Source organism: Camelina sativa, chromosome 6 (genome assembly GCF_000633955.1).
Source record: "Camelina sativa cultivar DH55 chromosome 6, Cs, whole genome shotgun sequence".
NCBI lineage: Eukaryota > Viridiplantae > Streptophyta > Magnoliopsida > Brassicales > Brassicaceae > Camelina > Camelina sativa.
Window position 1 is genome coordinate 20,454,588 of NC_025690.1, and position 22,045 is coordinate 20,476,632.

General features: G+C 34.7%; 5 protein-coding genes across 5 annotated transcripts; 1 reads left to right on the forward strand and 4 right to left on the reverse strand.

Moving 5' to 3' along the window:
* LOC104792554 (expansin-A3) lies at positions 5,141-7,279 on the reverse strand. The gene is made up of 3 exons (XM_010518734.1): positions 7,062-7,279; positions 6,545-6,863; positions 5,141-5,836 (listed from the first exon to the last, which is right to left on the reverse strand). Exons 1-3 carry the CDS (start codon positions 7,219-7,221, stop codon positions 5,527-5,529), a joined length of 789 nt encoding a protein of 262 aa, XP_010517036.1. The 5' UTR covers positions 7,222-7,279; the 3' UTR covers positions 5,141-5,526.
* LOC109133415 lies at positions 8,943-10,934 on the reverse strand. Its single transcript, XM_019246510.1, has 5 exons — positions 10,453-10,934; positions 10,239-10,365; positions 9,830-10,135; positions 9,558-9,744; positions 8,943-9,374 (listed from the first exon to the last, which is right to left on the reverse strand). Exons 1-4 carry the CDS (start codon positions 10,797-10,799, stop codon positions 9,685-9,687), a joined length of 840 nt encoding a protein of 279 aa, XP_019102055.1. The 5' UTR covers positions 10,800-10,934; the 3' UTR covers positions 8,943-9,374; positions 9,558-9,684.
* Positions 13,979-16,717, forward strand: LOC104792555 (scarecrow-like protein 9). Its single transcript, XM_010518735.2, has 2 exons — positions 13,979-16,329; positions 16,418-16,717. The coding sequence occupies exon 1, from the start codon at positions 14,078-14,080 to the stop codon at positions 16,250-16,252; it is 2,175 nt and encodes a 724-aa protein (XP_010517037.1). The 5' UTR covers positions 13,979-14,077; the 3' UTR covers positions 16,253-16,329; positions 16,418-16,717.
* On the reverse strand, positions 16,799-18,502 carry LOC104792556 (uncharacterized protein At2g37660, chloroplastic). The gene is made up of 6 exons (XM_010518736.2): positions 18,146-18,502; positions 17,733-18,041; positions 17,553-17,650; positions 17,403-17,464; positions 17,196-17,319; positions 16,799-17,074 (listed from the first exon to the last, which is right to left on the reverse strand). Exons 1-6 carry the CDS (start codon positions 18,423-18,425, stop codon positions 16,955-16,957), a joined length of 993 nt encoding a protein of 330 aa, XP_010517038.1. The 5' UTR covers positions 18,426-18,502; the 3' UTR covers positions 16,799-16,954.
* Positions 18,624-21,126, reverse strand: LOC104792558 (uncharacterized protein C24B11.05-like). The gene is made up of 9 exons (XM_010518737.2): positions 20,905-21,126; positions 20,208-20,301; positions 20,047-20,112; positions 19,867-19,964; positions 19,749-19,786; positions 19,568-19,655; positions 19,186-19,467; positions 19,042-19,107; positions 18,624-18,948 (listed from the first exon to the last, which is right to left on the reverse strand). The coding sequence occupies exons 2-9, from the start codon at positions 20,245-20,247 to the stop codon at positions 18,793-18,795; spliced, it is 834 nt and encodes a 277-aa protein (XP_010517039.1). The 5' UTR covers positions 20,248-20,301; positions 20,905-21,126; the 3' UTR covers positions 18,624-18,792.

Here is a 22,045-nt window from a genome sequence, read left to right on the forward strand (position 1 = left end):
TTTTTCCTTGTTCCATCACATCCGACTACCACTACTCACTCTCTCTCTCACACACCTTTGCTACCATGCACCAATGTGCGTATTTTAGTATCTTCTCCGAGTCCTAGCTATAATCAGGCAGACAACACTTTCACTCTTTTATTTATTATTGCCTCTCCTCTACTACTTACTACAGTACTACTACTACTAGTCTCACTCTCTCTATCACCCCCTCGAGAGTATCTTAGCTTATTATAACAAATTAGGCAAACCACATAAATATATGATAACACTTTCTATATATGACGTCACTCTAATGCTTACAAAGTTACAATATTGTAATAGTAAATTTATTGTTGTAATAGTCATACTGTAATACTATTCTACTAACTAATAATGCATTTGGACAATTCAGATTTGTAATGTAATAGTAGAATAGGAGGAATTTTTGAAATAATTGTAGCAGACTCACCATTATTAAGTCAATACATTTATATATAAATATAATAAGTTTGCTATGGTTTGCATTTTATCATTTGGTCATGCAAAGACATGACCCGACATCAAAAAGTTATTTTCATCAAATTAGAATGTTCACTACAAAGAAAAACTGAAGAGAATTCATAATAAAAATCCCTAGAAATATAGTAATATTAAGCTGGACAACTCTACTGAAAAAGAAAAACTTTATTTAAAAAATTCTGCGAAATTGAACTTAATATCCACGTTTCTTTAGTGTATGATTTTTTTTAAATATATAAAAATTTTAACTACATAACTCAAAATTGAGAAGATCTGCCACTTGAATCAAATACATTTTCAAAAATGCTTTGTGTTAATGTTTTAACCAAATATATTCACCTGTTACTAGCCAATAATTACGAAACTGAGTCACTCCCAATGTAACACTCAAGAAATTATGATGTAGTTTGATCTTACAGTTTAGACAGATGAGAGAACAGCCAACATAGTAGGTTGATTTTGTAACCAAAACAAGAAAAGTACGTTGATAGGAGACTAGTGGTGGGCCTTCGATGGGCCTGCTTTGTATGATTTTTTTTTTACATCGATATGAATGATTGGATTACTTGACCGTTTTGTTTACCCAAATTTTGTCCTCTTTACATTCAAATTTTGATAGTATAATTTTGTGTTCTTTTAATTTTAAGTTTGAGTTAGGGCATGTTTTCTAGTAGCGAATCTTAAGATGTATGATCCTGTTGTCCATAGTCACCCTTCATAATATGGCATATCCCTCAGACCTTCAAGACCTAACAAAATGTATATACAGTTTAGAATTTTAGTTATGGGGAAGAAAGAATAAATAATTTAATGAACTACTAGCAAGAGTATAAAAAATAAGAAAAAAAATAGTCAGCTACAAAAACTATATCACAATACATGACACACATGCCAATTTTGGAGATATATATTCAACTACACAAAGTATATGTATTGCATGGCCACATATACCAACTATATGATGTCATGTGCTCAATATCACAACCATCTTATTCCGGTACACTGTTTATCAGAATCCGGTGTTGACCGGCGTTGACCGATGTTGACCAATAAAAATATGCAATTTTTTTTGTTTTTAGTATTAGAAACCAAAATAAAAACATTTAATTAAATTATTTAGGAATCATTTATGGTATTTATAATTAAAAATATATATGGATCCAAAATAAATATATTGTATATATATATATATATATATATATATCATTCATTTAGTCTTATAATAATTACCTTTTTTCAATTTCAAAACTTAAATAAAATTGAAATAAAAATCATTCATAAGATATCAGAACTTAAATTCAAACCAGATAATCTTGTTGTAATAAATCAAATAAGAAAACTACCTATTTTAACATTATTAATTTAAAAACATCAACTTCTTACTTAATTTATCTAAATAGAAAATATTTCTACAACAAAAGAACTTAAAACCAAACCCAATACATATCAAAATCATTAGAACTATTGAAATTTTTTATAATTCACTTTTTTTAAGAATTATTATAATATCTGAAAAAATATTAAGGCTTTTTCATTTCACTTTTATTAAGTTTTGCAATAGAAAATATATTGTATATATGTTAATTCATCCAGTATTATAATAGTTAATTTTTTTCTATTGCAATTAAAAACATCAACTTATTATTTGATTTATTTAAATATATTTTTTATTTAATAAAGCAATATATTTGATTGTAAACAACAAAAACACATAATATTTATTTTTAATACATAGAAGAAAGAAGATCCAAAAAATTGATTTTGCAAAACAATATTTTAAAAAGTTGACTATTAGTTTATCTTCAAAATAAAAATTACTCATTATAAGAATGTATACATTAAAGATGTAAACAGAATATTTAGTTATATAATATAGAATATGTCTTAATTTTTTTAAAAAAATAAAAACTATTTCATATAGCAATTTAAATTTTTTGGTTTTTAATAGTATACATAAAAAAAATTAAAATATTTTTTTAGTCAACTCCAAAGTCAGTCAACCAGTGTATCGGAAATATATGTTTATGGTGTTAACCACGTAATGTCACATAATTTATGTAGTAATGCAATACATATATGAAAAAAGGTTTGAAAAAGAACCTTCTCCACTTTATTCTTAAAAAGCTTTCTTTTTTAAAGTACAATATTATATTTAGCGTGTGACTATGCGTTTTAGGATGCTTAATGTAGCTAACGATCTTTTTTCTTAAAAAATACACTATTGTATATAGATTGTGAAACAGAGCAAAGACAGTAAATAAATAAAGTAAATGCTGATGGAATCAGAGAAATATGTTTTATATAAGAAAAAAAAGAAAATAAAAAACAAATAATAATAATGATAAAAGTGAGGGAGATGACATGACATATGTGTTGTCAAATTGAGGCAGATCCCTTCTCTGATCTTCTCTCTGCCATATCTTGCCTTTTACCTCATGTGCTCCATCACCTCCGGCTTTTTTGTTTCTCTTTTCTCTTTTTGTTTTTTTTTGTTTTTTACCATTTATCAAACTTTTTTCATTACAACTATGAGATATATATATATATATATATATATATATATTTGTTTATTTTTATTTTTTTGGTTTGGATGCGTTCCTCTTACATGGAATTTTCTTTTAATGGAAAATTTGTTGAAAAATCAAATTTGTCTTTGGTGTCTGTGAAACTATCAATTTTTGGACATCTCGATAGTTACGCTATTTTAAATCACTTAAATAATGTTATTTGAATTCTATTTTAAATTATTATTTTTAATTCAAACTAACTTAAATTCAGAAAATTAATTTTGATCTTAATTAATTTTGTATACTACAACTTGTTAATAAATTTTATAATTTACATTTGTTCTTAAATCTTGGTGTGTTATGCGTTCGTGAGGAGGATTGATTCGGAGTGGCTACTCAATTAGAAAAATCGGCTCGGTTAGTTAACGGTTTTCCTCTCAGTTTAAATGACTGACAAACAGAGTTTAAACCAATAATTATGACAACTTATTAATAAATTTATAATTGACATTTGTTCTTAAATTTTGTTGTGGCTATGCGTGTAAAGAATTTTCGTGATGAGGATTGATTCGGACTCGGAGTGGTAACTTGTAACTCGATTAGCATCCTATAGGGCCATATACATAGAAAAATCGGCTCAATTAATTTAACGGTTTTGCTCTATATATCAGTTTTAATGATTGATTGACTAGTATAGTTAAACGTAGGGTTCTCGTTCATAAATATATATACTCATTCTGTCTCATAAAATTGATGTTTTTAGATATTTTTTTTTCCCACAAAGATTGATGTTTTGTAAATTTCAAGAAGTAATCATTGAAAATATTTAAAATTTTGAATTGTTATTGGTTTAAAATTAAATAATATCTCTTTAGTCAAAGAAAAATATATATTTAAACTCAGTAATCATTGTTTTCTTAAAATGTGTAAAAACTTCTAAATATCAATCTTTATGAGACGGAGAGAGTATATGATATTGGTTTTGGATGCTGTGAATTGAGCACTCTTGAATGAATAGCTAGCTAGAAGGATAGGGAGATTAGGTATTATATTGAACCAATTGGAAATCCATCCGTTCTTTCTTGTTTCGCCTCGAGCATACAGCTAGTCTGCTAAGTTATCGAACTTCATTTAACTTGTAACTATATGCTATGTGAAATTATGAGTTTTTGGTCGAGAAATTACTAGGTTGAGGTCATAATTGGGTACGGGGAATAACATGCGTATTGAACTAAACTAACCCGCTATTCTAATAATATATAGCTACAGAGGTTATAGTTCAGGTTATTATTATATGGACATGTTGTAGTTTGGATCATGCATCCTTAAACGGGGTGCCCATTTTGTTTTTTGACAAAACATTATGAAATTGACTCGTTCCTTTGCTGAATTTCGTGCACTCGAACCTGTGGTTAAAATGTTAACTAGAGTTGACGCAGTTTTTGGATTAAGGACTTGTTTGTAATAGGTGTTCTTTGTTTATGATAGATCATAGATGGCAATGTAATAAGATTATTAACGAAGTAAGTACAAGTAAAAATGATAATAATGTGATGAGGATCATGATATTAATGAGTATGGTTTAGGTTATGTGTCGTGCATCATGTATGATGGATGTTGAATTATGACATGTGCATCATTCACTGCAAATATATGTTCTAACTTGAGTTTCAAATAGTACTATGCGGTCATGAAGAGTCGTATAATATATAGAGTAAATAAATAAAATCTTGAACTTGCTCATTGAATATCAATATGAATCATTATGAACATCAAACAAACAACATAACAATAACAATGCTAAACAATAAACAAAGATAACGAGGACAACATATCACCCAAATCAGCACATGTATCACAAAAAATCACAAGCACAACAATCGCACAAAAAAGGTGCAATAAAAATGTAAGGGATGACAACGTACCTTCACAAACTCGCACTGCCGGTTTAAATCCATTTGTGTTTTTTCTTTATAGTCTTATGGATCCATGACGACAACTTATTAACCTTTTCAGTCCATAACCACCACCTGCATGGGCCAATAACCTTAAACATCGCAATCTTAATGATGCAAATTACAATCAATTGTTGTCTTCACTCTATAATACGCTTAGACAGGAGTCCCACACACGAAATCGAATCCAGCCAGATTATAAATAAGTAGAGAAAAACTTGGCCCAAGGGCCCATTACACGGTCCATCAGACTCAATCACAGCCTGTCTACATTCTCTGGCTTTTTATTAGCAGAAGATGACACCAACGAAATAAAATAAAATTTGCTGATAATAATTCTTCAAAAACAAAGTAAAATAATTTCCCAAAGCCACCGGAATATTTCCCGAGAAAATTAAAGGGAGAAACCCAGGGCTGGAAAATGATGTCTCTGATCTCTCTCCTCTTCCATAGTCTTAAAAATAAAAATAACATCTCTTGAGTATTGTTTTGTTTTGTCTTCATTGGAAAAAAAAAAACGTTTTGATTCTTTGTGTGTGGTGGTTTCAGAGTTCAGAGTCTTCTCAGACTCGAAAGTTTTTGCCGGAGAAAGTCTGACCAAACTGCCACGAGGGAGGAGCAACATTCCACGAGGTAGAAGAACGTCGGTCAGAGGCGGTGACTCTGAAAGAAAGTGATTGGCCGATGAGGACGGCGTTAGACTGCCAGTTCTGTCCCCAGTTACGACTCATCCTCACCCAATCTGTCTTTGATCCTTTCACGCTAACTCCGTTGATATCCCCGGCCCCGGCAACGTTAGTTACCAGAACAAGGTTGAAGTATCTGAACCCGTTTACTGTGAACCTTATCCCTCCTATCTTCCGACAAGGTACCCTTCAGAACAAACAGAGAGTTCAGACAATTATTAACAACAAGACAAAGAGATGATATGAAGAGAGAGAGAGAGAGAGAGAGAGAGAGAGAGAGTGAGATGGATCTCTGGGTTACTGTGTCCTGCTTCTTTTCCCGAAATGATAAAATTGAAATACTAAATAAATCAATTTATACTGTTTCAGAGTAAAAAAACCAAAGTAATAACAATAATACTATTGAGAGCGATGGTTTCAGTTTCTGAACTCTGAAACTCATAGGCCGTTATCTAAAAAGTGCTAGAAACCTAGAAGAAAACAAAACACACAGAGATAATAATAATAATAACATGTTCGGTAGTCTGGTACAAATATCTTTGAAGTAGAGCACCTAATAAGAATTAAGACATTTGCATTTTAGAACAAAATACTCTTTATAAAAATTTACTCATTTTTCTAGCATATTATTAGCGAGCTATTAAACAATAAAGCCTCTAATTTGTTTTCTTTACACAATAAAACACTATTTCCCATTAAAACATGAATCTTTCACATAATACAAATTTGCAAAAGTTACTATTGTGTAATTTCTTCAGCCTAAAAGTATTATTTACAGTTAAATTCTTATTGATTCACCAAATTATATTACCGGTAAAACCAAAACGATGCAGAAAAGTAAAAGAAACTAAAACAAAAAACAAAAAAACAAAAAAGCAGTGAGAGAGAGAGAGACCTGCGATAGGAGACGGGGACAATGCCTGCACGGTAGAGACCGATCTTGAGGAACATAGGCATAGCGAGATCAAAGTGCTCACGCGGCGGATTGCACCATCCTCCGTCATCACTCGGCTGAGCGAAATTCGGCGGACAAAAGTTCGTCGCCGTCACAAGAATCGACGGATTTCCCGGGACACACCATCTCGGGTCGTCGGTACACTTAATCTCGAAGCAAGCACCGCAGCTAAATCCGTTGTTGAACAGAGCAGTGCTCAACGCCGCCGTGTTCACACCGTATCCTTGGCTGTACAAGTTCCCGTATCCACACGCGCCACCTTTTAAAACCCCACGCGCCAAAACACAAAAACAGAGAACACAATAAAGTTAGGAACTTTACAAAAAAAAACAGAGCACAAACAAAGTTAGGAACTTTCTCAAACAAGAAGAAGTTAGAAATCGTAATTTCTGGTTATATATATGAAACGAAATTGATAATGGTGAATTTGGTAAGGTAGTGAGTAGTGAGCATATACCCATGGTTCCGGAGGCGTCACTACCGCCGTAGAAAGTGGCGTGTGCGTTCTGCCACGGTCCGCCACTGTAAACGCCGGGGATTTTGGCGTTTGTAGCTGTTAAGAGAAAGGAAGCCGTAACGGCCAACCACAAGCAGATCCCAAACGCAGTCGCCATCATTATGAGAGAGAGAGAGAGAGAGAGAGAGAGAGATGTGTGTATTGGATAGGACTGAGAGAAAGCGGGAAGGACTATGTGTATTTATGGGGGGACTTTGGCTGGTTGGGTTTTATTCTGTAAATTTTGCAGAGTGATAGGGTTTTGAGGTAAATTAATTGTTGTCCATCTCACCGGTTTAATGGGTTCTTACTTATAGACTAAACCGAATCGATTTATTTCTGTTTTAATTTGAACTTAATGGTGACATCTTCGTGTAGGATGGATGACAAAGTAAACCAAAATTTATACAATTATGTATGTTTTTAATGTAGAATTATATAATAATAGACATATAAGTTATATAGGGTGACAAAAAAAAAGAAAAGACATATAAGTTATATAATCTATCCGAAACCAAACCGATTACAACCCAAAAGTATTCTTCATAGTTAAAAAACCAAAAAAACAAATGCCAAACACAATTACGTATGTTTGTCTTTTCTTTTTACGAAGTATAGGTTATAGTATTTTTATTTGCCATTATCTACGCATGCACGCATGTATAGTTTTTTTGGTTACAGAGCAATTAACATAAATACATGTATGTCTATGTTTATAGAAAGAACCAAAAAAACAATATATACATGTATGCATATGATGAAAAAAAAAAAATACATGTATGCATATTTCTTGTATATTTTGTTGTGAAATGTGAACATATCATATAAATGAACCAAACGAATCGAGAGCATCACATTAAGAGCATGTGGTCGACATACAAATAAATATATTAGGTTTTGCAGCGGATAAATATTGTTTATTTTATGATTTTTTTGAATAATAATAAAGTTGTATTAAATTGGATGACATAGGGCCGCAATAGTTGAATGGCAAGCTTCTTGAGCTATCGTATTACATGATGCATGTGGAGTGTCTCTGATATAATTGTTGTTACACAATTTCTATAAGGGTTCCATGTGATTTGTAAGTTTTAAGGGCTCAGGATAGGTGAGTTTACAGCAGCTACATACTGTTTACAATAATTGAGATTTCTATTTCGAACTCTCCGACAAATTAAAAAGTACTAATTGTTTTTTCATGACGTACTCGACCTGATATGGTAAAATTATCATGTAAATGAGAAAACATAAAGATATATGTATAATTTTAGAAGGCTGTAACTATGAAAACGTTTTATCTAAATAATTTGATATTTTGAAACAATATTTTTTTATCGATCATTTTAATTTCCAAAGGAAGACATAACTTCAGTTGAAGAATGTATATATATATAACTTCACTCAAGCCGGCCCTCACATTTAGAAACTCCAGCAACTTAACCAGCGCTACAAGAAAATATATCTTTTGCAGTGAACATATATATCGTGAATCTCTCGCAAATCGCTTCTCGCAAATTGGTCAACGTTGCAAATCTCTCGCAAGTTTTGTGAGAAATAATTTTCCCTCGCAAATCTCACACATATTGCGAGAAACTTTTTGTCTAGCAATAACCTCGCAAATTATGTATCTAGTAAATCCCTCACAAATTTGCGATACATTTGCAATTAATATTTCCGTCACAAATTCTAAAAACGGTATTAAAAAAAATTAAAATTTTGATTTTGGTAAGCTTAATTAATATTAAACCCTGTAATTAAAATTAAACTTATAATTAAAATTAAACCTTGAAAACTTATGCAAATTAAAGCTGTAATTATAAGTACTAAGTTTACAAAATAAGTTAACAAATCCTAATAACCGATTATGTTCTACACATGAGAGGTTCAAAAGATAAAAGAGAGATCATTACATATGAGAGGTTCAAAGGATAAAAGAGAGTTCATGAGTGTTTATTACTGTCCGGTGGTAGGTTCTCCGGTGGTTGCATCTCTGGTCACAGGTCTGGTCACTGAATCTTCTCTGGGAAATCTAGCAGCAAAGTCCGGATCTTTCTCTGCAAGATATTCGAAGTATGCATCATAACTATGCATCTTCTCCGAATTTTCTTGTAGTTGAGTTGCCTGAGTTGCAAGAGCAGCTTCGGCAGCAGCAAGCTTCGCAGCTAGAACGAGTGGATCTTCAGAAGGAGGAGGCGGTTGACCAATTTGAGCTGAAGATGCTTCTGCTTGCATGTTACCAACCCCATATATCCGGTTCTTTTTCTTCGGAGCAACCTGCCAACAAAACATATACACACCATAAGTGTTTACACAAACACAAACACAAACATAAGTGTTTACACAAACACAAACAGGAACATTAACATAAATAATGAAGCATAAACATTAACATAAACAATGAAGCATAAACATAAACACAAACACAAACATTAACATAAACAATGAAGGATGTTTTACCTCGGCATAAATTTGGTTCTTCACAATGACTGATAACCCTCCGGAAGCACTACTCTCCATGTTATCCGCTGATAATAGCTCAGACTCAGCTTCAGCTATCTTTGACGACACTTCATTGTATACCTTCTCAGACAGTATCTTCTAGGACTCGCAGGAAATCAGGTAGTGGCTCACCAGTCCTCTCAGACTAAAAACAGAGAAATGAAAGAACTATATTACTATATTGTAGATATGATATGATTAATGAACTTGTGTTAAACAGAGATACTTACAAGCTTTCGTGCTCGGGCTTTAAAAGAGGTCTGAACAGAACGGTGCTTATGTATTCCGGTGCCATCTGGATCACTATAGCGAGCATTATGGCTATTGATACTCTTTGCTTCTGATTTTGGTTCACACCAAAACTTGACCAAACCATCCCATACGGTAGGATCAAGCCACCGCGGCATTGCGTCATTACCTTTCTTCTTCCACTTACCCTTCCAACGAGACACTTGATCACTCATCCGGGACTTCAACTTCTTTTCAAACTCAGCTCTAACTCTTTCATTGATGGACGCATCCCAATTATATGTTTGCTTGTAAAGACATAAAATGAATCACAAACAAAATCAGATCCAGAATCAAGTGATAAACACACAAAATCTGTAATTTAAACACATCAACAAATCTGTAACTTACCGCAAAAGTTTCAAACCACCGGTTTACAACCGGACATGGTGTTTGGGTCCAATTGGCATGAGCTGATTTGAAATCTCTTTCAAAAATGGCCCGGACAGTAGCACCAACCAAAGAATCCTGGTCAAACCTACCATACATAAGATAAAATGATTGAGGATCATTGAAAATACAAAACATAAAGATAAACTATAAGTCAGATCATTAACATTCTCACCATAGTGTACCCGGAGGTCGATTAGGATCCAGTTTTGTTAAGCCAGCACGCCCAGGACTTGCAAGCAACTCTTCCAAAGTGAAAAAAGTTTGAGAGGCACTTACACTGTTGACACAGGAAGTTGATTGCTGAGGAGGAAGATCATTTTGCACCCCCGCAAAGACTGCATTATGGTTATCTTGTGTTGCCGGTGAGGTTCCCTGAGAAGAAGCAGGAGAAGGTAACCTTTGAGCAGGGCCAGTAGAGCATATCCCTCGAGCAGAGATGGGAGGAGATAAACCTTGAGATGATATGAATTGGCTGTAAACATTTTGGTTTACAGACCCGTTTTGGTCTCGAGAAGACATCTGAATCAAATAAAATTAAAATTAGACTTAAACTCTAAAACCAAAATTCAATAAAATTATACAAAAAACAAATTAAACTCGAAATCTTACACCTAAAATCAAAACCCTATAATTCGAATCTTAAAATCAAAATCCTAAAATCAAAAACCTAAAATCAAAACCCTAAAATTGAAACCCTAAAATTGAACCCCTAAAATTGAAACCCTATGATCGAAATTGTACACGAAATAAGAACCCTAAACTCGAAATTAGAATCCTAAACTAAAAATTGACCCCCAAATCATAACCCTAAAATAAAAATCTAAACCCTAAAATAACAAGACTTTCAGATCGAGAGAATAGGAAGAGTAATCGGAGATAGAGAAGAAAGGAGGAGACTCACCGGAGATAGAGGTAGAAAGGGAGAGGAGGAGACTAACCGGACAAGAGATTCAAAAGAAAAGAGAGAAGAGGAGGAGTAAGGGTTGGAGAAGGTTTCACCGGAAAAAGAGAGAGGAGAAGAGAACAACCGGAGAAGAGAACAACCAGAGAAGAGAACAACCGAAGAAGAGAACAACCGTAGAAGAAAGAAATCGGAAGAAGAAGAAGGAAAGTAGGGTTTGTTGGCTGGGTTTGAGCTTCGCTCAAACTAGGTTTTTTAGTTATATAGGAAATTAACGGCGTCGCAATTTCAACGCAAAATTTGCGAGGGATTTGCTACGGTCCCTCGTAATTCCCTCGCAAACATTAATTAATTTAAATTTTTATTATTTCGAGTTTTTGTGAGCAAATTTGCGAGGATTTGCTACGCACCCTTGGAATTCCCTCGCAAACATTAATTAATTTAAAATTTTTATAATTTAGGGTTTTTGCGAGCAAATTGCGAGAGAACGTAACAAATCCCTCGCAAAGTCTTTAGGGTTTAGGATTTGCAATTGTCATTAGTGCCCTATCTTTGATTATAATTCTTGAATTATATCATTTTAATCATTAATAATAATAGTAATGTAATTAGTCTTAATGGTTTAGGTTCAAGGGTTTAAAGTTTTTATTTGCGAGGAAATTGCTATGTTTTGTGTTGTTTGCGATGGATTTGCGATTAATTTGCTATGGGTCAAGCAAATCAGTTGCAAATTTGTCGCAAACCTTGAATATCTAATTTGCAAAAACCATCAAAATAATTTTAACAAATTAGTCAAATTAACTTTCAAATATATTATAAGTTCCAATGGTGTCATCATACTCTTTTCTATCATCAAACTTTCCAAAATTGTCCAATTTTGCATCTTACTCTAAACATGATGATGTTCTACACTATATCACATATTTGTTCATTACATTGAGACAAATATTTGCCAAATTTTCCAATTCTCTAACAATTTTGTGTTGCACTGCTATCTTTGATTATAAGTTTTGGATTCATCTTTTTTAATCATTAATAGTAATGTAATAAGTCTTTAGGGTTTAGGGTTTAGGGTTTAAAGTTTTTTTTTTTGCGAGGGAATGGCTATGTTTTGAGTAGTTTGCGATGGATTTGCGACTAATTTGCTATGCGTCTAGCATATCAATTGCAAATTTGTCGCAAATCTTGAATATCTAATTTGTAAAAACCATCAAAATAATGTTAAAAGTTAGTAAATTCACCTTATGAACACATTCAAATGTATTTCAAAATAATTCTATTAAGTTTTGTAATATTTATAAAAAAAATATTATCCTAACTTTGCAATGGATTTGCTATGGCTTTCGCAAATCACTCGCAATTTCATAGCAAATTTGCTATGGATTATGTTTTCGCAAAATCGTCACAATATTGCAATGGATTTGCGAGGAATGGGACCTTCCCAGCGAATTTGTCGTAAATGCGTCGCAATTGAGCAGCAGATTTGCGACGATTGAGTTCCTCGCAAATTTGCGAGGGATGTGCTATGGTTTTTTATTTTCTAGTAAATCCCTTGCAAATCTATCGCAAATTTGAGTTAGAGTTACGTTGGTGTGGTCGCCAGTAAACTCCTAAAACATTCTAATAGATGCATGGGTCTAGCTAGTGTTACGGTGATAAATAGGAATTTACAAAGATCTAGAAGTTGCACGTCGTTTGTAAGAAACAAACTTAGCTAAACGAAATGAATAAGGTTTTGCGTGGTTTTATGGAATTAAACATAAAAAGTGGCTTAGAAAAAGCAAGACAACGAAAGAAGGATGCATAAAAGTAAAACGACGACGAACGAACATAGGAAATAGCTAGTTGCTAAGAAAACAATTAAGAACGACAGAATAGTACTTAACCAAAGAATATAATTAAACCATAACATACAATCAAAATATCAGTCCAAACGTCACACAAGGGATATATAGACAATGATATGCAAACAATACACGTAATAACGTACGTTTGCGCTCGACCCTATATGTATAATTAAGGTATTTCTACATATGCTTGACTTACATAACACTAGCTGATCTATCGGGTCTTTTACGTTTCTCACGCGAATACATGTTGATATCGTATTATATTTTTTTGGCGAATACTGAAACTGAACACATAGCGTGGAGTTATTAAACTAGTGATACCACAAAATAATATTCGATTGAAAGTTGGAAATGAAGTTCATAATTGTAGCCATTGTGTGTGCTCTTGGGGAAAAGAAAAGGTCCAGCGGCTCTCTTATTTTATTTTAACTAGGCCCCTAATCGTAAACTAAGAAATTCAAAATGATTTGTCGACATTTTAAGGTTCTAGAAAGGAAAATAATATATATATTTTTTTTTTGGACAAAGGGAAAATAATAATTAAGGTTTGATTCTAGTACGATCCAACTATCCAAGTTGGGGAAAAAAAAAACTATAGATAAAATCATAAATCTCATTAAATATGTACTTGCCACTAAAAAGAAGAAAAAGTATAGTGTACTACTTACTAATTTGCATATTAAAAACAACAATTATGTAAGCTTTAACATACTATAATGACAACACGTGGCAATCAATGAACCGATAAGTACATTTTAGCTAATTTGTTATAAAAATATTAATAAAGCACGACGACGACAACAGGTCCCCACAAAAAACGCATAATGATCCAACGGCTGTGATTTGCTTTTCCCTACCTCGGAGATCAGACCTTTTTTTTTTTTAATTTATAATTCTCTTAATTATCTTAAAAAAAATAAATTAAAACGCATTTATTCCGATTCCTTTCTCTATCTCTCTCTTCGGTCCCCTCCCTCTCCTTCTTCTTCTTCTTCTTCCTTAATCACCTGCTGCTTCTTTCATTAATTTCTCAATCTAGAGAGAATATGATAACTGAACCAGGTCTAACCGGGATTTCTGCTGCGATTACTCGGAACCGTTTACCCGGTTTACCCGATCAATCCACTTCGTTGCTCCCCAATCATACTTTCACTCCGGTGTCACTATACGACGGTTTCAATTACAATCTCTCCTCCTCCGATCACAGGAATCCGGCGGAGAATTCAGTTTTTTTACGGGAAGTGGTAGTGGGAGAAGAAGAAGATCCGGCTGATGATTTCGATTTCTCCGATGCTGTTTTAGGATACATTAGTCAGATGTTGAATGAGGAAGACATGGATGATAAAGTTTGCATGCTCCAAGAGTCTCTAGATCTCGAAGCTGCTGAGAGATCGCTCTACGAAGCTATTGGCAAGAAGTATCCTCCATCTCCTGAACGGAACTTGGTGGCTTCGTTCTCTGAGAGAAATGGTGAGAATCTTGACCGTGTTGTTCCAGTTAACTACACCGGATGTGATTGTATAGGTTTTGGAAATGGTGGAATCAAGCCACTAAGTAGTGGTGGTTTTACTTTTGATTTTCGAAATCCTCAGAGTCTTTGTTCATCGGTTCTAAGTGTTCCTCAATCTAATGGTTTTGAGATTGACGAGTCGTCGTCTAAGAAGAGTTTGTATTCTGATTCGAATCGGGAGAGTCATCAATCTGTTTGGTTGTTTAGGCGTGGGATTGAAGAAGCTAGTAGGCTTCTTCCTGAACAAAACGAGTTGATTGTGAATTTTAGAGAAGAGATTTGTATGAGCAGGGGAAGGAAGAACTCTAGCCGTGATGAGATAAGTGTGGAAGAAGAGAGGAGTAGTAAGCTACCTGCTGTGTTTGGTGAGGATATTTTGAGGTCAGATGTTGTAGATAAGATCTTGGTTCATGTTCCTGGAGAAGAGAGCATGAAGGAGTTTGATGCGTTGCGTGAAGTTCTGAAGAAAGGAGTGGAGAAGAAGAAAGCTTCAGTGGCTCAAGGTGGGAAGAGACGAGCTAGAGGAAGAGGACGTGGAAGAGGAGGAGGAGGTGGGCAAAATGGGAAAAAAGAAGTTGTGGATTTGAGAAGTTTATTGATACATTGTGCTCAAGCTGTTGCAGCTGATGATCGTAGGTGTGCGGGTCAGTTGTTGAAACAGATAAGGCTGCATTCTACGCCGTTTGGTGATGGGAACCAGAGATTGGCTCATTGTTTTGCTAATGGTCTCGAGGCGAGGTTAGCAGGTACCGGAAGCCAGATTTACAAAGGGATTGTGAGTAAACCGAGATCAGCTGCAGCTGTGTTGAAGGCTCACCAGCTTTTTCTTGCGTGTTGTCCGTTTAGGAAGCTCTCTTATTTCATAACCAATAAGACCATACGCGATCTTGTTGATAATTCTCAGCGGGTTCATGTTATTGATTTTGGTATCCTCTATGGTTTCCAATGGCCAACTCTTATTCACAGGTTTTCCATGTATGGATCACCAATGGTTAGGATCACTGGGATTGAGTTTCCGCAGCCAGGGTTTCGTCCAGCACAACGGGTTGAAGAAACTGGTCAAAGGTTAGCAGCGTATGCCAAACACTTTGGCGTGCCATTTGAGTATAAAGCAATTGCTAAGAAGTGGGATGCAATTCAACTTGAAGATCTCGATATAGACAGAGATGAGGTTATCATAGTCAATTGCCTCTACCGAGCTGAGAATTTGCATGATGAATCGGTCAAAGTAGAAAGCTGTAGAGACACTGTTCTCAATTTGATCGGGAAGATCAATCCGGATCTTTTTGTCTTTGGCATTGTGAATGGTGCATACAATGCACCGTTCTTCGTGACACGGTTTCGCGAGGCTCTCTTTCATTTCTCCTCGATTTTCGACATGCTTGAGACAATTGTGCCACGGGAAGACGAAGGGAGGATGTTCCTTGAGATGGAGGTCTTTGGGAGAGAGGCATTGAATGTAATTGCTTGCGAAGGTTGGGAAAGAGTGGAGAGGCCTGAGACATACAAGCAGTGGCATGTCCGGGCTATGAGGTCAGGGTTGGTACAAGTTCCATTTGACCCAAGCATTATGAAGACAGCGCTGCATAAGGTCAATACATTCTACCACAAGGATTTTGTAATCGATCAAGATAACAGGTGGCTCTTGCAAGGCTGGAAAGGAAGAACCGTCATGGCTCTTTCTGTTTGGAAACCTGAGTCCAAGGCTTGACTGAAAAATCCTTGTTAGCATAAGAGAGAACCATATCTTCATTTTTTCCCCTGTAATTCCTAGATACGATATTACAGGTACAGCTCGGATTCATATTCACATTGCTCTAAAAATGCCATCTGATTCTTTCTAAGCATTGTACTAAGACTGTGTCTTTGTTTGCAGATGAAAGTCTTTGTCATCCGGAAGAACTTGTTAAAAGATGATATTGATGTAAGTCCGTATTTATAACTTTCTAGCTGGATATTTGTTGAATTCTCAGCTAGGTTCTCCTAACGGTATTCTTGTAGCTAGGGATGATCAGAGAGTTTGTATATTGCTAGAGAGTTAACTTGTCTAGATTGTAACACGTATAAGAGGAAGCTTAGATAAAGTATGGTTTCAAGAAAAAGGTTTTTTACTTCTCCAATGTACACACGAGGACCAACGTACATTGAAATAAGAAGTTTTACTATTTCTGGAAAACTCTTCTGCTTTGAATCTGAGCTCTTAGTGTTATTAGTTGTGGTCCCTTAATGCTATTTGTGAGTTTTGATGATCTCTAAATATATTTCAAAAGCTTTTGGTGTTACTTAGAATCTAGGGCAAGCAAGACCTCATGAGAAATAGAAAGAGACGGTTTACACACATAAAGAACTCATCCCTCTCAGTGTCAATCCTAAGACTCTGTTACCAGGACAAAGAGAAGAAAAAAAATACTTATCAGAACTTAGTGGTCACTTGAGCAAAAAGGGCCTTGAAATCCTTTGTTGGGGTGCCTGTTCCCTCAGGCTTTGAGGCCAGGTCAAGTGCTTTGAATTTTGCCTCCTCAAGTTGCAACGCCTGCTTAAATAGAACACTTACCATGATTAGGAGAAGCAAAAACTGGTTTTAATAAATATGGCGACTGTTGATGGATGGATCATCCAGTTTATGAAATCTCTTTTGATCATAATGAACCCACCTGAACACAGACTTCTGCAACATCAGGCCTTGCGATTGTTCTTGTTTCTGTCTCGAGAAGCTCGTCATCTTTTCCCACGAGTAATTCACGAATGCCACCTTCCTTGTCCTGCAGACCTCCCGCTCTGAATCCAAGAGCAATATTGCAAGATGAGAACTCCGCCATTGCAATTTTTATCGGATGCAAGTAAACAACAATAAAGTTTACCTGATGATGGTGTATGGAATACCGGAATCAGCCAAGTATTGCTCAGCCTTTCTCTTCCAAACCTATACAAAATTGCAGAAAGACTTTGAACCATTTGCTGTGAAACTTAATTTCGGTGTGTTGAAGAAAACAGAGAACGACGAGTCTCACCAGAATGTTGGCATTGCCAATACTATTGAGAGGGTGATTAAGGTTTGTTCCTCCCATCGACCCAACCAAAACAATCTGCTTAACTCCCGCAGCCTTAGCTATATATATTCATCAAACAATTAGCACCTTAGCTGAAACACACATACACAAACCTCAAAAGAGATGAATAGTAATACAAACCAGCGTCTATCTGATTCTTCTGACCAATCCAATCAACCTGTTCTGGATAAGCTCCATCGTCAAAGTAGAACTCAGGTCTCCCTCCTTTACTAGGATCAAAACCTGGTTTCATTTTCGGTACAGCGCTAGTAAGAATGACCAAAGCATCAATTCCTTCAACAGCAGAAGCAATGGCTGCAGGATCTCTGATATCTCCAATGAACACCTCATCCTCTCCACTGATCTTTTCCTTGCTCTCCTTTGTCCTCACTAAACCCTTCGCCACAAACTGATCCGACCTCTCCTTCAATTTCTTGAACACAATTTGCCCTGTCATATTTCACCATCAACATTAAACAGTGTTCTTATGGAATCGCACAATACCACATTGTAGAGAGAATCTAAAAAATCTTCTTTATGATGGATTAGAGAACCTGTTCTTCCACCGGCACCGGTGACGAGGACGGTGAGAGGTTCAGATGTTGCGGCGGCGGAAACGATAACGGACACTCTTCTGAGCTTTCCGGTTAACTTACTTCGATTACAAATCGACGTTGAATCCGAAACAAGTGAGCGAAATTGAAGAGACGACGAACGAGGAACTGAGACGAAGGAAGGAGCTACAGCTCCGGATTTGTGAGTGTTAGCAGGAAGCTGTGGATGGAAGAATGTTTTCGTGGTCGTCGTCGTCGTCGTCGTCGTCATCATCGCCATTGACTGGTGATTTTGGGTAAGCTCAGACGATGACTAGAGAGAGAGAGTGAGTAGATATCGAAATTTCTGATTTTCGCCACGTCACCTTATCTTTTGAATTATTTGAAACTTTATTTTATTTTTGTTCGTTTTAAACAGGCCTGATATTATAATGGGCCAAAAGGCCGATCTCTTTAGTCCACCGTTTGTATCAAATGATCCGATAATCTGATTTTATATTTTTATTATTTATTAATTAATAAACTCATAATATGAGCGAGAAGGTAAAAAGGCTATTTACAAAAACTACAACAGAGATTATTTAATTACTTATTTATGACAAAGAAAATTACTGGTGGAATCTTTCAAATAACCGGAGTTTAATTAATTAGGCTATAACCGGTGTTTCAACGGCAAGCTTGGCGGAGTAGCTAACTTTTTCAGGCTTAGCCTCTGATACCCATAGCTCTGGCAAAGCCTCCTTAAGGTTATGTATGTTTTCTAACGCATAATCTGCATATTTCACTCTCTGTGAAGTTCCCACCTACACCAAAACAAACATCATCACTCCATTATTATAGTCTCGACCTTTCACTACTTATAGAGTAATGATGAAACGTGTTTTGAAAAAACTTACCAAAACAGTATCCAAACCAACGCGTTTACCGGCCTGAATGTTTCGAACACTGTCATCGAAGAACAACTACAAGAAACAACAACCCATTAAAAACAAACAAATGTATGTCTAAAGTATTATGGAAACTCTTTAAGAGGCACTCACGGTTCTTTGAGGGTCGATGTTGGCGATTTCAAGAGCCTTTGCTATGGCGGTTTCAGATGGTTTGCACACAATTGGTGTCTTAGGTAAAGCGGAAACTGGCTGTTCATGATCGGATAAGTAGCCGATGATGTCGAAGATTTCATTCTTATCATCACTAACGTTTTCACGATTACTAGTAGTAGAATTTAATGATTCAAAGCAAAGTATTCCTTCGAAACAGTCCTCTAACCCTAGCCTCTCTAGGGCTCTAGCTGCGTGCAACTTATCGGCGTTTGTGAAGATCTGAAAAATTGTGACAGATCCATAAACATATATGAGATATTTAAAAACTTTTGTATGAGATATTTTTTGTAGGAATGATTAAGTAGAGAATAATCATTACGATCTTCCGAAGAGGTAGGCTAAGTAAGAGACTTCTCAAAATGGGATCTGGTTTGATGTTCTCATAAGGTAGTCTCCCATGTACAAAACTGTTAGGAAAAAACAAGACAAATTCAGAATCATCCTATGACTTGGTATACTGTGCGATGAGATTTTGTGTATATATATACCTATATATATACCTGTGATACTCGTCATAATCGAAGTTATAACCTATCGCCTGAAAATAATTATGATTAAACTCGGTGAAGAATTAAGCTACGGATTCATTTAAGTTCAAAGGAGAGAATTAAAATTTACTCGAAGACCGGCCATGGTAGTTCCATAATTCTTGTAAAGTGAATTAGATAAGTCCAGGATCTTATTCTTGTCGATTCCAAGCTTCTCCACCATGTAATCTACCGATAAAAATAAACAAATTTTATAGAAAACGTAATGACTTGCAGAACAAGAAATTGATTTCGGATGAACAAAAGTCACCTTTGATGTTTTGTCCACATTCTTTAGCAATCGCAGAGCTCAATGGATAAAGGGTATCATCAAGATCTACAAAAATTCCCACAAAAATATAGATATTGTTTCAGATAACAAAACAGAGAAAATTGCGGGAAAAATGGAAAACAGAGCAATGAGTGTCTTACCAAATAAAAGGGAATCATATTTTGAAAGCTCAATCTCCATTTTTAGTAGATGATGAGGGATGATTATCGCTGGTTTTACTCACTCTTCGAGAATCTTTATATAAAGAGAGAATCTTAGACTCAGTGACAATGATGCTTAATAATCAAAGAAGAGGGAGGAAACATTCAGACAAAAGTGGTGGGAACCAAACAGCCAAAGTGTGCAAGTTTAACTCATCTCCATATGTTTGGGGATAAGAATTATGTTTGATTGGCTGGTGTCACACCGACCACTCATAATCTTAAATAGTACAATAAACATGTTGACTTAATTTGAACTAAAATGTTCATAATAGATTTTATAAACTAAAAAGAATTCAAGTATAGGGAACGAAAAATACAATTATGGTTTTTTTACTTCACACAAAAAAATAATGTATGTCAGAAATAATCAAGACGTAACGAAAGATTAAAACCTACAATTTGACGTGGTTGAGAACCTCTATAGCAATTAACAGATCATATGTAGTTATGAACAATGTAGTTTTTTCATATGAACTATGAAGCCATTTAGTAACAAGAATTTCTTCAAGCTTTGCGTAAATGCATGTAACCTAAAGTTTCCATAAATTTGGAAATCAACTCATCAAAAAAGCGAGAATAGCAAACACAAAAAAGAAAAGAAAAGAAGAAGAATCTATGTAATATATTATCGAACCTGATCTAAGAAACAAATGGCTTAGCTAATGAAAACGCAGAGGACAAGTCGTGAGACGGTGAGAGGCCAAACAAAGGCAGAAGAAGAAGAAAGGGAAGGAGAAAGATTAGAGGCAAAAGGCTTTATATAGAGGAGAAAAAGCCAACGCGGTGTTCAACTTTTACGTGCTTCCCATTTTTTTCTTTTCTTTTTCGGCAATTTTTTCATGTATCTCTTTTTCAGTTAACAATTTTAATTTTTGGCCATAACTTTTCATTAAAATATTTTAGAATATATATATATACAGTTGCGTTACGTGTTCAATTTGAGCCATCGTCAAACCGGAACAAAAACAATGCACTTTTTCTGACTACATAATTTTAGGTTTACCATCAATTTGTCAAATATAATAGACATACTCAAAATAACTTTACATTTCTGTTAACTTTATAGTTAGAAAATAATTATACATTCTGTAAAATTTATCGTTAGAAAATAAAACCCTAACATATTACTTACAAACACCCAAAATTATGTTAAATCTTATAAGATTTTCCTTTTTCTTTTGCGAAAAATAACAACATAAAATACAATAATTGAAAATTATACAACAATTGTTTAGAGATATATACGTATTTTGTCATTATCGTATAAGCTTTCTGGTTTAAAAACTATATGATCTTGTTTAAGTTGTTTAACCCGACTAGTAGATAATTATCTTTACCCCTTCATTTGGAACTTGTTGCAAGTACAAGAGTTGATGAGAATGATACGAAAGAAAACTAAAGCCAAAGGCATGTGTGTGGTGTAAATGCAGTGAATACAGCTATTGATTTACGACCAACTTTGAACAAAAGAATCATGTGATTACTGATTACTTATGATAGGACCAACACAAAAAAAAAGTTTTAAGACGATGAGCTGTCACCTTCTCATCTTCTATTATTCTTGATTAGTACTTTTGTTTTGTTTTGTTTTCGAACAAACTTACCCCTTCAATAATTGACCAACAATGCTATCATACAATAATTGATCAACAAGAGGACTTGTACCACACGGTTTTGTTTCCTATGATAATTAAATTTTCTAGAACCTGGTTGATTATTATAAATAAATCAAAATTATTACTCAATTGCTAGTAAATTATGATTGTGATTAAGGT

Bases quoted from the DNA above. Each gene is read 5' to 3' on its own strand.
- LOC104792554 (XM_010518734.1), bottom strand. From the start codon at position 7,221: ATGATGGCGACTGCGTTTGGGATCTGCTTGTGGTTGGCCGTTACGGCT. The intron at 6,864-7,061 runs GTATATGCTCAC...GGGTTTTAAAAG, and splicing joins TGACGCCTCCGGAACCATGG to GTGGCGCGTGTGGATACGGG. The intron at 5,837-6,544 runs GTCTCTCTCTCT...TTTGTTCTGAAG, and splicing joins GTCCCCGTCTCCTATCGCAG to GGTACCTTGTCGGAAGATAG.
- LOC109133415 (XM_019246510.1), bottom strand. From the start codon at position 10,799: ATGTCTTCTCGAGACCAAAACGGGTCTGTAAACCAAAATGTTTACAGC. The intron at 10,136-10,238 runs GTAAGTTACAGA...TGTCTTTACAAG, and splicing joins GGTGGTTTGAAACTTTTGCG to CAAACATATAATTGGGATGC. The intron at 9,745-9,829 runs GTAAGTATCTCT...CTCTGTTTTTAG, and splicing joins AAGCCCGAGCACGAAAGCTT to TCTGAGAGGACTGGTGAGCC.
- LOC104792555 (XM_010518735.2), top strand. From the start codon at position 14,078: ATGATAACTGAACCAGGTCTAACCGGGATTTCTGCTGCGATTACTCGG.
- LOC104792556 (XM_010518736.2), bottom strand. From the start codon at position 18,425: ATGGCGATGATGACGACGACGACGACGACGACGACCACGAAAACATTC. The intron at 18,042-18,145 runs GTTCTCTAATCC...GAAATATGACAG, and splicing joins CGGTGCCGGTGGAAGAACAG to GGCAAATTGTGTTCAAGAAA. The intron at 17,320-17,402 runs GTAAACTTTATT...TCTTGGATTCAG, and splicing joins ATTCCATACACCATCATCAG to AGCGGGAGGTCTGCAGGACA.
- LOC104792558 (XM_010518737.2), bottom strand. From the start codon at position 20,247: ATGGAGATTGAGCTTTCAAAATATGATTCCCTTTTATTTG. The intron at 20,113-20,207 runs GTAAGACACTCA...GAATTTTTGTAG, and splicing joins ATATGATTCCCTTTTATTTG to ATCTTGATGATACCCTTTAT. The intron at 19,965-20,046 runs GTGACTTTTGTT...TTTTATCGGTAG, and splicing joins ATGTGGACAAAACATCAAAG to ATTACATGGTGGAGAAGCTT.